Source organism: Drosophila virilis, chromosome X (assembly GCF_030788295.1).
Source record: "Drosophila virilis strain 15010-1051.87 chromosome X, Dvir_AGI_RSII-ME, whole genome shotgun sequence".
In the NCBI taxonomy this organism is placed as follows: Eukaryota; Metazoa; Arthropoda; class Insecta; order Diptera; family Drosophilidae; genus Drosophila; species Drosophila virilis.
Window position 1 is genome coordinate 23,465,426 of NC_091543.1, and position 17,629 is coordinate 23,483,054.

General features: G+C 35.5%; 3 protein-coding genes across 4 annotated transcripts in view; all 3 read right to left on the reverse strand.

Annotated features, from left to right (window-relative positions):
• Positions 1-485: 485 nt before the first annotated feature.
• On the reverse strand, positions 486-2,837 carry Ilp7 (Insulin-like peptide 7). The gene is made up of 3 exons (XM_032440280.2): positions 1,847-2,837; positions 873-1,039; positions 486-777 (listed from the first exon to the last, which is right to left on the reverse strand). The coding sequence occupies exons 1-3, from the start codon at positions 1,987-1,989 to the stop codon at positions 602-604; spliced, it is 486 nt and encodes a 161-aa protein (XP_032296171.1). The 5' UTR covers positions 1,990-2,837; the 3' UTR covers positions 486-601.
• Positions 2,838-2,908: 71 nt separating this feature from the next.
• On the reverse strand, positions 2,909-4,116 carry LOC6631644 (uncharacterized). 2 transcript variants are annotated; one of them, XM_002055327.4, is made up of 3 exons: positions 3,959-4,116; positions 3,551-3,892; positions 2,909-3,503 (listed from the first exon to the last, which is right to left on the reverse strand). In XM_002055327.4, exons 1-3 carry the CDS (start codon positions 3,965-3,967, stop codon positions 2,985-2,987), a joined length of 870 nt encoding a protein of 289 aa, XP_002055363.2. In that variant the 5' UTR covers positions 3,968-4,116; the 3' UTR covers positions 2,909-2,984. The 2 variants fall into 2 exon arrangements, with proteins under 2 accessions (XP_002055363.2, XP_015026668.1); XM_015171182.3 differs by having other exon boundaries at positions 3,551-3,772; positions 3,959-4,102.
• A 4,073-nt stretch (positions 4,117-8,189) lies between these two features.
• Positions 8,190-17,629, reverse strand: part of AstA-R1 (allatostatin A receptor 1) — a 132,293-nt gene continuing 122,853 nt past the window's right edge. Inside the window, exons 8-12 of the mRNA XM_002055326.4 lie at positions 15,223-15,341; positions 11,955-12,030; positions 10,190-10,345; positions 9,442-9,550; positions 8,190-9,357 (exon numbers count right to left, since the gene is read on the reverse strand). Coding sequence (XP_002055362.1) covers positions 9,446-9,550; positions 10,190-10,345; positions 11,955-12,030; positions 15,223-15,341 — 456 coding nt within the window. The 3' untranslated portion in view covers positions 8,190-9,357; positions 9,442-9,445. The remainder of the gene's footprint in view (positions 9,358-9,441; positions 9,551-10,189; positions 10,346-11,954; positions 12,031-15,222; positions 15,342-17,629) is intronic.

The following is a 17,629-nucleotide window of genomic DNA, read 5'->3' on the forward strand; positions in this document are numbered from 1 at the left end:
AGTTGGGATCTTCGGCACGCCGAAGATTAAATACTCTTATGCGGACTTGAAGTGTTTTGGCAGAGCTAGTGTATTTCCAACCGATTGTTCTAGATGATAAGCAGTACGATGTTGATAATATTTGCCAGGAATGTTTTAAAAATAGTGAACCTTGTAATTTCTGACTTTGGTTGAGAAACAAAAATGTTTTCGATAGATTCTGAGAGCTTTGTGATGCGTAGTTCGACAATGAGATATCACGCATAGATAAAAATCATTGAAATCTTAAATATATATTCTATACCATACGAAGATAAGCTATCTCCCTTCGATATTTTTTTCAATTTTGAGATTTGGTTTTTTAGGCAATTCTCGAAGACCATAGCGCTAGATCCACCAAATGGTATGCAGGTTTTCATATGATGTACGCAGATAGAGAATATTTCATTTTTTATACTTCCCCCATATTTTGTACTATTGTTTAATGAAACAATGTTTTTCTGTGGCTAAAATTTTATTTAACTGCAAACACACAAAAAAAAAAGAGTGGAGCTATATCGTGTATATAGTTATATAGGCAATATTATGGGCTTATGTGAATAGCCACGGTAGTTGAAGAAGCTCAGTAGTGATTGCGGCGCTTGTTTGAGGGGCAGTACTCGGCGTATTCCTCCCAGGTGCAGCCGGTCTTGGTGCAGCACTCGTTGGTAATGGAGGGCGCGTCGGAGCGTCTGCTGCGCAGCAACATATTGGCATAGTTCACATGCAGCCAGGTGGAGGCAGCGGAACCAGCTGCGGCTGTAGGATGGAAAACAATTTCAATTACGATTTGTATACGAATTTTTTTGCACAAATTATGCACACAATTTAATATGAAGTTCACGTTTACTCACGATTGTAGCTGCTCTTGGTCAAGACCTCGTTGCCGCCCCTCTTACGGTTGCGCCGCGTTAGTCTGTAAATGTCCTTCTCGCAGGCCCAGTAGAGCTGGCGGACCAGCTTGTCCCGGCATCGGGAATGCGTTTCCTGATGCCACACGTTCTCCCAATCGGATTGTGAGCTGTGCATATTTTTTATCTTCTATTAATTTCACTTATTAAGTTAACAGCTTTGGGAATTTGATTTTATTTAAAGATATTGATTTATTTTATTTTTTAAATTTTATTTTAGAATATTATAAATATTCTCGAAGAAGTTTAGTCTTTGTGATGATATAAACCCTCTTCTATTCTAAAATTAATGTTATTTTTTTATTATTATTTTTTCTTTAACAATTCATTAACCTCTTGCCTTTTATTTTATGCAAATCTTCAAAATGATTTTTTTGTGGGCTTTGTGATTATTTTTTTCGATCTTGTATTGTTAGCTTAAATAGTTTTTAGTATTAAGATTAATATCTGAATTTAATTTAAAATCTTTTCTTATGCATTTTGGAATTTTGCTTATGAAGAAAGCACTTTGCTACTTTTTTCTTATAAAATGCATTATATTCGGCTGCATTTAAAGCCATAGAATATGTTTTATCAAACTGCAACATTATTTTTTTTTCTGATAATAATAAATCAGATTTAATTTTGTTTGCATATTAAAAAGTTTTCTGAAATTTCTCAATTTCTTAATGCAATGCGATCTGTGCATAACATGAAAATCACATTTTATCGGATAAGTTGGAAATTGACCTAAATCGATTTATATTTTACACACAAATTGGGTGGGTTGGAAATGAATTTCCCTTTTTGGCTAATAGAAAATATAATGGCACAACTTTTAAACGTCAAGCAAAAATAAAGAAACATTTAAGTATCCAATTCATTTCGAACTAAATTCAGATGCGTAACTGAATTATTGATATGATCCAAGGACTTACCGCTCGCGAAAGAGCAACTCGAGACCCTCCTCGGTGTGCTGCAGTGCATTTGGTGTCTGGAGAAGCTGCAGGGCCAGTAGCAAAACAGCGCCGCGCAGAGTCCAGTTGCGTGGCCCTGCGGCAACTCCGCCGATCTGGCTCATGGCTAGAGCTGTGTTCTCTTGGGACTAGTTGGCTGGCTGATTGGCTGCTTGACTTGTTGGCTGGGAGCTCTTGCGCTGGCGACTGTGTGTGGCTAACACGATGGACACTGGTTGACTGAACGGCTTGCTGGCTGCGCTGGCCGGTTTTGAAATATAACAGCGTGGGGCCCAACTGGCGGCGACTGCATAATTAAATGAAATGCCCTTTGGCCTTATATTTGAACTAATGAGCCGGAGTGGAACAAAAGCCAAGCAGACGCCCACTCATATGCAAGTTGGGCGCCGGCTAATGAGGAGCAATGGCAACAAGTGTCCTGCCTGACGCTTATTGCCTTGTTTATCTGCTCGTATCCTGTGCTCTGTGTGTGCTCTGCCCGCAACGCTGGACCCCAATTGCTGCTCCAACCTGCTGCTGCTGCTGCTGCTGCTGCTTACCTGCTAACAAACAAACAGCATAAAGTTGACCACGTTATTATTATTTTTTGTTTGCATCGTAAAATTCAGCTCGGTATCCACCATCTCTCCGGCAGCAGTCACACTTGTTGTCTTCTGTCCCGGCCGTGGTGTTCACGGATATTCATTAACAAATTCGCATAAATTTCGCACCCACAGTGGTGCACATCTATTTTTTTTTTATTTAAAATACCTGAGACTGAAGCCTTAGCTTTTTCATAATATTATTTCTGTTTGGGTAAATGTTAAAAGCTGTGCCTCGCTTGACGCTATTCTACCTTCAACTGAAAATACAAATTATCTTCTTGGTTTCATATTGTATTTTTGAAAGAAATTACTTTAGCTCTATTTATCTGTATCTGCTAAAGGATAACTAATTTCTTGGCTTGTCGTTGTTGTTGTTATCCATAGATACTTCAGCGTATATAGCTGAATCCATAGTGGGAAATATTATCATTTACTAGAGTTATACGAGGCACATTTATTTTTCGGATTCATAATATAATAACTTATAACAAAAAAGGTAATTTCGCGATATTAACCTAAATATATATGGTAAACAGAAATCCAACTAAACAAAGTATAACGAAATAAGTTACAACAATTTTCATGAATTGGTTCGTATCGCGTTTCCAGAACGTTTGAATATCAGTCAAATAGGAAGTCAAGGTATTCAAAATGCCTTCGTGGTTATTGGTTAGTTTCCTGTCATTGAGATTATCGTCCATGGGATAGAGCGTCTGCTCGATGGCTCTCATCATTATGCTATTGGGATTGGCATGTTGCATTGTTTCCTTCCAAAAGATGCCGGAGCTTATAAGATAAATGGCCGTGGGATTGGTAATCAGATCGATTTCAATGCGCCAAGCGAACCGCGGCTCCGGCAAGGCGACAACAAATTGTGGTCTTATGTTCTGTTTCTCGATAATTACATTTTCCCAAATTCCGTCGGCCTTTATGGCATCTCCCAGATGCCGCAGCTTGTCGTCTATGTAGCGACTTATCGGTAAAAGAAGCTTCAGCTCTTCATCCGTGAATATAGATTTCATTTTCTTGGGCAGCTTGGGGAGAGGTTAACTGTTACCTTGAGAGGCGAGTCAATATTTACCTGGTTGGCAGTTTCTTTGAATTCTTTGGGGACCTCCTTAACCTCGGGTATAGTCGGCAGACGTTGCGGTGAACCTTGTTTTACTCTGCTCTGCCAAATGCTTTTAGCTGGGTCAAACTTGGCAGTCATCAGCTTGGGGCTTGTCTCTGGCTGCTGCTTCTGGGCCTTGGCTGCGTTTTCGGTTAGAGTGAACTTTTCCGCCTCCTTCGAATTCTCGTCGTCCTTTTTGTCACCCAAAAAAGAAGCGTACTTTTCATAGATGCATGGTTTAAGTTTTTGTAGTACGGCTATAACCGAGGACCTGCGCCCCATGCCGTAGTTGGGCACCTTGAACTTTGGTCGCTGGCACAGCACATGTGACACAGAAGACATCAAGTTTGTTTACCAGGGAAACCCATTCACACTTACCTGAGCCATGCTCAAATCTCATATATTCTGTTGCTTTTTAAAGGAGTTGTATTTTATGAAAATATAAATTGGACTATGCTCGATATCGTCTTAAAACTCTAGTGTGCACTAACTGTTATTGTATTGGCAGAGTAAGAAAGTCAGAGTATACTTAAATTTCAAGTTAAGAATTATCAAGTTTATGCGATGAAATACACGATTGTTGTTCCTTACAACAAATTTGAGTAGCAAAGACAGAGTGTGTACCTAAATTTGATAAAAAAGAAATACAATAAAACCCCATTTTTAGACGACATTGTAATTTTGTCAGAAATAGTTTAACACGTTCCAAAGAGCAGCTCAACCCTCACAGGCGCCGCCTGTCTTCTGTTTCTATGCAATCTGCTTAAAAATGGGATTGAAGTGGACTTTTAAAATATAGAATATTAAATTATTACGCAAATCGGAAAGTGTTTCTACTCTTCGACATTCATTAGCTCTAGCTTTCTGAAAGTTTTGCTATACCTTCTATGAAGGGAAAGTTTTTGCTTGCATAGTCCTAGTTGTTGTGCCACAGTTCAGCTGAGGTGGAGTCAAGTGGGGCGGGTGCCCACAGAAACGCAATTGCTTAACTAAATAATGGACCTGTTTACACGTATTGCCAATTTACATGGCTAAAATCTGCGCAGGTCGAATGTCGAGTGGAGTTCTGTTTGCCAATCGGTGTTGTCGCTGGTCCCGGCTCAGTGCTGCATTGGGATTTCTTCAAGATGGTGCACCCGAAATTGCGAGGCACCGTCTATCGGCGGCTCAGCCAGTTGAGTTTTGTCTTTTGTTTTGTGTGAGTGCCAGTGAAATTTGAAGAGATTAAATACGTATATTCCTTACAGCTTTTAACATTCAAAAAACATGTAGAAGTAGTTGTTTTCAGTGTGACACTGATTGAATACCCGTCTTTATAGTCGGATTTAAGCTACACAAAGCGTTCGCTGATATACATATATATCTGATATATACCTAGTTTCTAAGAGAAAGCTTTTATGTCGCTTTATTGCTTTCGAGTAAGGTAGCTAAGGCTAGCAATGATTGACAAAACTGGGTAATACCCTAAAAGATCTAAGGGTTTCAAACTGATTGCATACGTGAAAGTCTTTTGGGTGTAATTCTTTTTTTTTCTTAATAATATTACTATCCTAAATAATAAAGTATTTATATTAAGCTGGCGGTCGGGCCAAGTTATTTTATTTAATCGTAGACATCGCGTTCTCATTTCTCACCCATTGGAAAAGCCTAACTTTTCCAAATTTTTCCGAACCTCCATTTAAAATCAGCATCGATATCGCCGCTGAATGAAAATCATTTAATTGGACAAGAAACAAAAATATTGCAGTCAACCGTTTTTGGCCGTGGGCAGAACTTCCCCAAAAGCCGAATCACATATTGCTCATGTTTTTGTTGACGTGTAAAAATAAATTTAGCCTCTGTTAATTCCGGAAAAGTGCCGAATAAGGCTTCAATGACTTCTGATATATTTTCTTGAAAATGCGTATACAGCGAATAGGAAAAATAACAAAAACAGTTTTCACAACCTTGTTTCACATATTTTACGTGTGTTTCGGTATGCGGTTAGTTTATTTATTTATTTTTTTTTTGAGGGCGATCTGCAGTCATGTAAATGGCTTTACCGAGAAGTGTGAAACAAGTTTTCAATGAATTTTACATTGAAAATAACTTTAATGACGATCGGATCAGTAAACAACAAAGTTGCGTACACACGTGACAGCTGCACACAAATTTTCCAGGTAAATATCGCTAGTCAGGTCGCACGGCCAGTCAGCTAATCAGGATGTGGCCATGCAAACGAGGAAGTGTCTGTCGAATGCCAGAGAGTGAAACGAATTCAAGTCCAATTATACGCAACTTGTACATATAGTATACGTTTTATTAACACAAGAATCAAATTTATGGTACAAACATTCATATTTAAATACAATTATTTACTTTTTTGTTGGTTTTGCCGTTTTTGTTTTTGTTTTATATGCTTGCATTTATGCATCTGCTGAATACCCTATAAATACGTTCATACAAACATCTAAACGAGTTGCTGATTCAAAAAAAAAAAAAAATTGTATATATTTAAAATTTTTACAATCAATTCTTTGCTCGAAATCGTTTATTTAGTTTTAGTTGCTAATAATTTAGAGTTGTTTTTGGTTAGGTTTTGCTTAGTTCTACAATATTTCAATTTGTATTTGTTTATTGTTGGTTTGCAAACGTTTCAATTCAAATATTGTTCAATTCCACAACTGTGCTAGGAATGCAGTAGGTAACATTTACAAATATAAAATATATGCAAATTACACATGAAATCCACAAGTTGCTTACTTCGTCTTCTACTTTTTCTTTTTATTATTTAACATTTTTTAGTTTACTTAGGCTAAACTTTAGTTCGGCAATGCCGAAGCCAAATAAACAAATTCGTAATAATAAGCAATGACAAAAACTTAGAGAACAAAAAACACTTATGCATTAGTCAATATAATTATAATTTACATTGTTTCAAGAAACACATAATAATTATAAACTTTATATTATATTAATTAATACGTTTTACATTCAAATGGTCTGCATTTGTTTGACATTGATCATCAATTTATATGTTTTAATTTTCGTAAAACAATTTCACATTTGCTTACAAAATAATTATGAATTTGCGTCTGTAAACATTTCGTTTTACGTCTGTCGAATTTGAAATACCCTTGCAGATTTAACTTACATTAATTGTATATATTTTGTAAGCATTTGTTATAAGTAGTAGTAATGCCCGATATATATAAGGATATATGCATAGTTATGTGCTATATTTAAAGTTGAAAGGTTTTCGCTTATTAGCTTATTAAAAATTGATATCCAGTAGGTCAATTTTGGGACAATTCAACTATATAAATTTATGAAATTAAACAAATCCAATGAGAAGCGACTCTTTAGAGCAGACATTTTGATTTTATGTAAATTATACTAGCATTAATTACAATTAATTTAGAAAGAAAAATATCTTTTGACAAGCAGCTCGGCTCGGAAGGAATTTCTGATAAACATATAGCAGCATTATAGATCAATAAATATATATATATATATATATATATTTTATTATATTATTAATTTTGTATACAACATAGTTTTGTAACAACAAACTGCAAGGGTTTAACAAAAAGTGCCATCAAATTGGAGACTTTATGTCAATTTTTATAGGGTATACGGTTGAGCTGATTGGACTAATTGAAATTCGTGTTGGAATTAATACTCAGGTGTGGAATATCAGCTGGAGCTTTATTTGAATGCCAGCTTGTTGAATTGTAATTGCATTTAATAGCATATTACGGATCTTAGCAATTGCAAATTGTTTGTACGTTTACTGTTTTTTTTTTTTGTTAGTTTTACAACTAGCTGGACTACATTTTCTTTTGTTTCTTTGACAACTGTTGCTAGACATGTTTAAGCTTTTTTTTGGTTCGGTTTTTAGGAACCTCAATATATTGGAACTTGCAACAACTGTGCACACTTTGAATATTAGTTTTAGTTTTAATTACTGACAACATTTATCGTAACCGTGAACTGTAACATGATCCTTTGCCATGTTCTCCTTATCTATTATATAGCTCTCTCTCTCTCGATCCCTCTCGCTTCCTTTTCATAAATCACATTGCCTTCCCCATTTTATATGCATACATTTATGATATACATATACATATATGCAGTATAAGCAATGTCAACTATTTTCTAGACATTTAGTACATGCATTTAATAATTAACATTTTTGGATTATTTTAATTCCATTTGTATGGCATGTCAATTATTACTTAAAACTGTCAACCAATTAACCGCAAATGTATTAATTTATTTACCTGCTTTTATTGGCAAATACCTTTGTGACTTTTTTGTATATATTTATATATAATTGGGACAGTTCAATTGTTGAGTTTAGTGCGTCATATTTCCAATTATTTGAATAAGCTTGATTTTCACCATTATAGACACACACACGCACACTCGCACACACACACACACACATACATATAAATCCATTAAAATGTACTTCATATTAAAATTACTTATTTTAATTGAATTTTCATCTTGATGAACTTCAATTGCGCTTTGAGTACGCAGTATTTCATTTTTCTTGTTTTACGTTTTATCTCGCGGAAAGCCAACGGAATTCTCTTGAAATTAAATATATATATATAATAATGAGATATATATATAAATAAATGAGATAATTCAGTATGCATCATAAACTAATCAAAAAAATTGTCGGGAATTCTGATTGCAATGCATGACTTAACCTATTAAATGCAGGGATTACGAAATCCGAGCAAAATCTATGATAATTGGTCAGGCTTGGTCTACCAGAAACAAAAAATATATTTTGCATCCATTTGCGAGAAGCAGAGAGAGGGATAATAGTAAATATATCTTGTATTATTTTATTAATAAATAAATATAAAAAACAAGAAATAATGTGGCAAAACATGACGAAACATCTTGCTTCTCCGCAGATTTGGCTTGATCAACTCGATAATAATTAAAAAGTTTTGTTTAATTGTTTTTTTTTTTTTTTTTTTTTGTAAAGATTTAATTTGAATCGATGAGTTCCCTCTTATCTCTACCAAGTCTAAGATGACCCGAACTTAGACCATGTTTCTGGCCCGTCGTTCACTTCTTGCGAGCTGCTCGCTTCTGACAGAGGGCCTATATCAACGACATATATGCAATTTATAATATTAATTAATTCACTCCAATTTAGACAATTATATTTCAACATAATCAGTGGGATTAATGCCGATAATGGTGGCTTTAAACCCTCATCGAAATATAACAAAACATAAACCATTTTCAAGGAACACGGATTTATTAAGCTCAGGCCATCTAGAAATATCGTGTACATAGTTCATCAGAAATATAATTTGGATTTCATTTGTTGAAAACTTCCATAGATATCAAGCATACATATTTTCTGTGAAAATATAATTCCGATTATATAGAACAACATTTTGTTGCACCAAATTCAGAAGCTGTATTATACCAATTTTGCTCATGTAAATATTTGTTAAAAACAAACAAATATTTAACAAACTGACGCCATTTTCGTATTCGCACAACAGATTTTTCGGGTCTCGGATTAAACCTTAACTATTTATTCGAAAAAAAAAAACACTCTTAACTATCTAGTTAGGCAACACCGAAAAAATCTTGTGTGAAATAATATAATGGTTATGTATTCATATGAAGTTACAATGTTTGTAATATTTGCATTTAATAGCTGCAATAATTTTAGTTAAAAATCGTCTAATGGAATTCTGTGGCCACATACACTATGGCCAAATACACTATATAATTTCCAGAATTACAAACTGCAGACACTAAGAAAGAAACAGAGAGAGAGAGGGAGAGAGAGAGAGTATTAGTGAAGTGTTGTTAATAGGTTAATAGGCTATTTAACTTACCAGCTTAGAGCATTTCTATGTTGGACGTGCCGTTGCCGGTCGCAGTTCTTGTGGTCTTTGTCATCTGCTGGTTGGTCACAATTGGCGGTGGGCTGCCGCACCAGACAACCTGTGAGGAATGAAGATGTGCACAGAATGTTGATTTTATTTAATTAACAATTATAGCGGCCCAACTATTTGAACAGCATTCACAACAATAGCCTACAGCTAAGATAATATTACACGCTCCGATTCAAGCCAATATCCCTGTTTTTCGATATCCGAAATGAATAGGATATCTTTTCTGCTGAATATTGCAGAGTGTAGTGCGGCTGGGTTTTTGATCATGTCGACGCAACTACAAGAACTAGAGTCTTGAAATTCTACAATAATTTTATTTTTTTATCTACTCCTGATTTCATAACATCGATATATATTATTTTTCAGACATTATTCGTTAAACATTACTTGGAATTTATAAAAGCTAAATTCACGAATTTTGGTAAGCAGATTGTCATACGGTATACACATATGTACACATATTTACACATATTAAATCAGGTAAGTTCCTTCCCATTTTGTATGTGTATATTTAAATTTGGAAAATATCGTCCGATCTGGGCAATAAACATCGAAGAATCAAGAATATTTATGTAACGACTTGAGCATCCCTACTAGTTATAAAAAATATAATGAGCTGCCTGTTTTACGCGAGTTTTTGGACTGTTATAAATACTATACTATATAATATAATAAAATGTTGCCTCACCTTGCGGAACGCCTTGCGAAAGTTGTCGGACAAAAAGGCGTAGAGTATGGGATTGATGCAGGAGTTCGTATAGGCCAGCACATGGGATATTATTTGTATGATGACAGTTAGATGTGTGCCTCCGTACATGTTGAGCGCCTTCAGCACCAGTATAACCTGCAACATGCCCCAATTTGTGGCAATCAATGTATTACACATATGGCAATTTGTGCATGCCATTAGTTTCTGTTCTCCATATCAATCACAGTCGCTGCTATTTCCGTTTCCGACTTCATCTCTGTCCGTGTGCATGTGAGAGTGTGCGTTTGTGCGTGTGTGTTTTATTCGGTTTCAGTGTGATTTGTAATTTGTATATTGCATTTGCAATTTGTAAGCGCATTGATTTTATGCAAACAAAAATGTCAGCTGCGTCTTGGCTTATTCAACATTCGAGCAAATAATTGCAACCATTTACTAAGCGGAAATGTCAATTTACTGCCTAATGACGTCTACAACTAAGCCGAGTATGTTCGAGTTTTCGCATTTTGTATCGACTATTTACCCAGGTCTTGTCTTTCGTTACGGTTTTCTATTTCTGTTTGTCCCACAGCCGCAGCAGCTGCAGCTTTAATTTTTAAATGTGCGACCTTAAATGTCAATGACACTGGCTGTCATTTTTTTTTTTTTTTGCTTTCAATATGAAATTAAAATTATGCTGTTTTGTCATACTTTGCATTGTAAATTGAGCTGGCTTTTAATTAAAAATTAATTTATTTGCATACAACATTAAGAAGTTTATTGATCCACTTTATAAATACTTTTGCGTGTTTTTACACTGCACTCATTTTTTTTAAACATATGTAGCTTCAGAAGCGCATAAAAGCTTTGCGTTAACCTCTGAGTGCGGATATGTGTTGAGAAAACAAACTTGCCAGACGAAAGCTTTAAGTCGAAAGTTGGACTAAATGTACTCGTTTGAATGTACAATTTTTAGCCAAGCACATTTGTGGCAATTTACGCGCATTAAAGCTTTAGATGAAAACGTATGAGAGCTTTTAAACACCAAAATGCAGATGTGGCTTCAAGCTTTTATTTGGAAATTCAATACTTTTAAGCAAAATTTCTTGCTAAACGTCGCTTGTTCTATATATAAAAGCTTTTATAAAATACATTTGATATTATAAAAATTAAATTAAGCTTCACTAAGCCAAAACCACGACACTATTTAATCAAACATCTATGAATCTCAAAAGCATATTAAAATAAAGGTGTTAATAAATTATATTTGAATAATATTTATGTAAAAAAAGCTATTTAAACTTTATACTTATTTTATACAAAAGTGTAAAAGCTTTCTAGGTCACAGTTACATTTGAGCAACATTAGATGAATATTTTGAAGATATATATATTGAAGATTATTTCAAGCGCGCCCAAAGCTTCAGGTTGTTCACCTCTTTTGGCATTAAGCGCATTAAAGCTTCTAACAAAAGTATTGATATTTATTTAAGCCACTTGCTTGTAACTACACTTTTATAAAATATGCAGTAAATTGAAGCTGTAAGCATTAATTAAAGTTAAGTGCACCTAAAATTGGCAAATATTTTTATGAAAATGGTTTTAAGGCTTTCAGCTGATCTTTAGTGCTACTCGCAGCCAGTGTCATTGGTGTTTTCACTGAAATAATTTTAACTCAATCTGTTAACTTGTTTCCGTTTTAAGGGATAAACTCAAAGTGATTGCATATATGAAGCAGGTGGTATAAAAGGTTTAATAGGATTACTTACGTGTATGGGCAGCCAACAGATGGCAAAGGCCAAAACCACAACAACAACCATACGTGTAACGCGTCGCTTGCCTTTGCTGCAAGTGTAAGGATATAAATGAGAAAAGCGTATATAATATAAGTTGGCATTGGTATATTTTGAAAAAATAAACAAGTTAAATAAAATAAATATTGCTGCAGTAGAGTTGTTATACGCAATCTGATTTATGAACTCAGGCATTGCCAGCTCCAGCCTTTTGCGCCAAGTGCCAACGCCAAATGCACAAACGCGTCACGCGGCGTATGCGCAATTTGCATATGCATTCGATGTATTGCGCGCGTGTTTCTATATGTGTGAGCGTGTGCGTGCGAGTAGGTATATACAAATACTCATTTAGAAACACCCACTCACGCACAAATGTACAATCAAATGCTGGGTGTGTGGAAGCAATGCAGGCATAATGCGGAATTGGATTTTTGATTTGCTGCAACAAAGTGTCACATCACGCATACGCAGCGTGTGGCGTGTTTTAAAGTTGAAAGTCAAAACAAGATGTAAGAGTTCTCTACTTGGAAGAAGTACGACCAGGCCCCTGCACTCAGCGCTGGCATGCAGTCACTAAAATACAAACTTATTTTCAGCTATTCACAAACATCGTTGGTTTTTATTTAACCTTCATAAAACAAGTGAAATTAAATTATTCTGCCAAGTTTATCTGGTTAATACAAGTGTTATTTTAAGGAAATTAATCAGTAAAAGGAGAAAGGCGAGTTTACGATGTGTTGAGTTTGTGGAGAGACAGACCAGACTAACGTGCTCACACTTTTGCCAGAAAATGTAGGGCAATGTATAAAGTTCCACCCGATCGGCTTTAAACATATTTTTAAAGATCTAACAACGAAATTTTTGAATATGTGTTTCAGCGATTTCGGAAAAACTATACACATATGCTGTAAATTGGAGGAAAACTGAATTCAAAAATACTTGTGAAAATTTATTTGAGACGTGCTTCACACTTTCTTTTTTAAAATTCGCGCCGCTTGGATTATAAATGGGGGCAAGCTTATAAGGCGAGGCTTTATATAAAGAACTAACTAAAAACTAAAGGGAATACATGTATCAGCGACTTTGGAAATTTGGGGGAAATTGGAAACTATTTTAGCTTACCACCAGAGATCTTTGTTAAAATTTATTTAATATGTTTCTCGCAAATTCCACCGCTATTGGGTGGGAAAGCTTATTTTTCGACTATGAGATTCTCCTCTCTCACTAGACTAAAAAGTTTACTCCTACTTTCGTTTCTTAATACGACATACTACCAAGCCTCTTTTTTATATTTATGAAAAGTAATATCTAAGATTTAAAGCATTTAATATGCCATGGGCAAGTCCGGTAAATGGTAAACTTAATTGTGGCTAGGGCTTGTACACTTTATGGCGTTGGAGATGCCTCCTTCTGCCTGCTACCCATGTTTGTACTTAACCATTATACCCTATTACCCAATTCTAATGGGTACAGCATATCAAAACGCAATTTGAGTTGTGTAACGCGACTCGCAAAGTCAAAATATTTGCTTACACGACACCCATTATTATATTTATTCTTCTTTTATGGTATCGTTCACTTTATTTTCAGCCAGCTACTTTTTAAACTTCCTGGCTGTCAATTATTATTTCAGGTTAAATAACTCTTTGATTGAGGGTAAGTCTAAAATAGAACCCTGTTTGTGTACATTAGCGCCAAATGCATTTTTGGTTAGATCAATTAGCCTTATATTGGCACTGGTTCATTTTTATTGCGTCATCTGCCCATTAAAAATGAATAAATACGGCATATCAAAGTTGTGTTAACTAACCGATTTGCAAATGTTTAAAATCGTTTAGTTCGGGAATTCTTGGCTATTATTTTATTTTCTTCGATATGTGCGCACATTTCTCTTTACCTTATAAATCTCTTTAAGCATATGAGGAATTTTAGGTTTATGCATATATGTATACTCCATCTCTATACCCTTACAAAGCGATTGGACAATAAATATGGAAGTTATTCAATGCCGAATTTTTCACAGTGCAGAGACTAAGAAGAAGCACAGAAGTGAACAACTTGCAGTTTCTGTGTTTCACTGTATATGTGTATGTATGTATGCATGTATGTATGCAACAGTGTAAACATTATGTTACGGCAGGTTCAATACCCTAGTCAGTGTGTCCAAAACAATTGTGAGTTACATAAAAATATGACGCAAATTTAAGTCGCAATATCCGCTATATCGAGTTTTATGTGCTAAGCTAAGAAAGTAGATGCTTTTGGCTCTATCTGTTGCATTTTAGATGTAAATACTTTCCTTATATCTCTAGCCCAATAAGCATACCTAAATATATACAACGTAGTCGTATACCTTAAAGTTTCAGAGCTAAGATTTATAACGTGACAAGGAAATAATTCAAAATGAGTGATGAATTATATCAAGTTTTGATTATATATAGATCGAAAGAAACCATCGGGTGGGGTTTTGTATTCTTCGTTCAGTGATATAAGTTTATAAGTTTACTTATACCCCGTTTTAGCTTTTTTGTGGTTACAGGGTATACTTCTTGTTCAGATATGACTTTTTACCTACAACATTTCAAAGAGTCGTTTTTATGACATTTTTGTGACAACATTCGAGCAAAAAAGTTGCTCTGATATAAACCTTTTTTCTCGTTGAGATTGAAAAACGGTTTTTATGAGAGTTTTTCGCTGCGAGATCAGAACTCATAAATTAGTGAGAAATGCTATTCACAAAGCCAAAAGGGTAATAAAGACAATAAAGGCTTATAATTCGGGTGCTCAAGCTTCGATTAATTATTTACAACCTTTACAGTTTTTACAGTGTCTAACTACATTGTATTTATAATTGGATGTGTATAGGAAAAATTTCATGAGTGAATGACAACGGTTGGACGTTAGAGTTGACAAGGTATATAATAATCCAGAGAGAGAGAGAGAGAGAGAGAAAGTGTGAACTTAAAAATTTATGAGCAACGCCCACGAAATTCTATTCGGTGTTTACTCGGTGGAATGCCTAAGCGTAATAAAAGAGCATTCATCATGTCGAATGGGGCAGGTGCAACTGCCACCATGTGTGTTCCTTGCGTGTGAGTGAAGTAAACAACAAACAAAACAACGTGCCTTCTGGCTCGTTATTTCAATTCCAATGCCGAACCCAAGCATGAAGCATCTCTTTGTGCGTTTTCTGCACAGCGACACGTGGCGTATGCGTAATATTTGTATGCCTATCTTAACTCACCGAGACTCGGCCGATGGCTTGCATCCGGGCGCACTTTTCCACAATCGTGCCAGCATGCCCATATATAGAAAGCAAATCAGTGTCAATGGGGCCACATACGATGACAGGAAGAATGAAACCTGCAAAGAAAAGCAAAAGGAAATGAGTCAGTGGACAATAATCAAACAATGCTTCAATAAAACTTTTAAAACTATGTTTAACACAGCGTACGCTCTTTCATGTCTGTTTTAAGGGATGAGCTAGCAAGACCTGGGGACGGGGGGTCTGTTACAAATTTGCAAAGTATTTTACTCGTTCACGGCAAATGCAAGCAGTTGATGTGGCTGTTAAATAGTTAATAAAAGTACCTGGAAGTTGGAAACAAGTTGAGGTGGAAATATTTGCGTAATTGTTTTTGAGAATGGAAATGTTTGGATATGCATAGGCTTATGTGCAGCTTGTTTAAATGCCTGGGGTGCAAATTAATTACTTAGCTTTGAGTTAAGTTACTCAGATTTATATGGAGATTGCTTAAATTGTCGGTTCACAGATTCGGCTAGCTAATCTAGCTTACACCTCAATCGAAGTATGCATATTTTTTTAAATATTCAATAAATGGGTTAAAAAATTGGTTCGGTTCAGGTTTAGTTCGGCTGCCTTCTGGCTCATAGCAAAATAAAACTTGGAATTGGTTGAGTTATGGTTGAGTTATTTGGATTGGTTCAAAGCTGGCCCAAAACAATGGTTCTTTGCACATTTTACATTCATTAGCGTAAAAAAGTTGCAAAGCCCTTCATGTGTCTTTCAAATGAGTCTATAATTACGGTGTGCAAAACATTTGCATGCATATAAACATATGGCATGACCGGAAAATGTAGGAAAATACATATATGAATTTCATATGCATGACATACATAACTCATTGCATTACCGTATGTTAAGCATATTGCTTTCAAATTAAATAATTAATTTTTTTTTATGAATTTAAGTTTTTACATGTGCAAGTAACATATGTTATGCTTGTATGTATGAAAGTATGTATGCATATATGTGTACGTGTATGTATGCATGTTTTATGCATGCATGTATGTATGTATCTATGCATGATTGTATGCATGTATGTATGTATGTATGCATGAATGTATGCATGTTTGCATGCGTGTATGTATGCATGTATGTATGCATGCATGCATTGTGTGCGTGCATGTATGTATGTAGGAATGCATGTTTGAATGTATATATGCAGGTATGTCTACGTCGTAAGATTGCAATTAGATGAGGTTAAAAAATCTTTTAAAATGGGCGAAAAAATAGATTCAAGATGCTGGCATATGAACATGTACGGACGGCCAAGCTTCACACTGCTTTACAGTTGACACTCGAATCTTCTTCTCTTGTTTCGTGAGTTATCCAAATTATCCAATGCAGGGTTACATGTGATAAATGAATATAATGTTACCAAACGAGCGGCAATATTATACTCGTCTGTTTATCTTAACTGAGTACAAGCACGACAACTTCTAGTTTTATTTCCGGATCCTACATACGGCATACATGTGAGTGCTATGGTTGCTCGACGTAAGGAGCCTGTGGGTCATTTGTTGTACTAATTGTTGTAAATTTATTTTCTCTGTCCAAAAGGACCATAAAGGATATATACATTTAATTTAGAGTGTGGCTTTTCATAATTTTACATTAACACTCCCCTTTTGCCCAGAACAGGTAGATTTCGATTCCACCAACTAGGCAAAAGGAATTAAAGCCAGGGACACGTTAATTTTTAACTGTTTCCCACAAAAGTCGCAATTCAGAGTTAAAACACAAAGCATTTAAATGCCATTTGTCTGCCCTAAAAATGCTTTTTAAAAATAAACTTTCCACAATGAAAAGCTTCAGCTGGCAGGGTACAGAGTATCGTCCGAGTCGAGCACTTCGTTGTTTTAATTTGCTGCTTCCTTTCCTCTTTGTGTGTCTTGCCGAAAACAAAATAAACACTTCTTCGAATGTTAATTTTCAACGGTGAATCACTCGCAAATAACTTAATATAATAAATTTAAAAGGACAATTCCGAGAATAAGCAGCTGGCGACAGTTGGACACAAGCAACGGCCACGCTCAACCTTAAATGCTCGTCCACATCCCTGCTTGCTGTTGTCCTCAAGTGCTTTGCCATCTGCTGCCATGTCAGCGGCTTTTGTTTTTGCATTGGAAATTGCCAAAAGCACTGACCCGTAATGCTGGCCAGATACTATATACCGGATGCTAGACACCATGCTGTGAATGCTTGGTACTGGGCCCAACCTAGTCTGCTCTAGCTGATGCCATTTCATTCTAATCCCAGTAGACACTAATATCGCTCAAAATATTCTGTTCTGTTGTCAAACGAATTCTCGCGTAATCTTTCGGCTGCAGGGGCGCTTTATATGGGC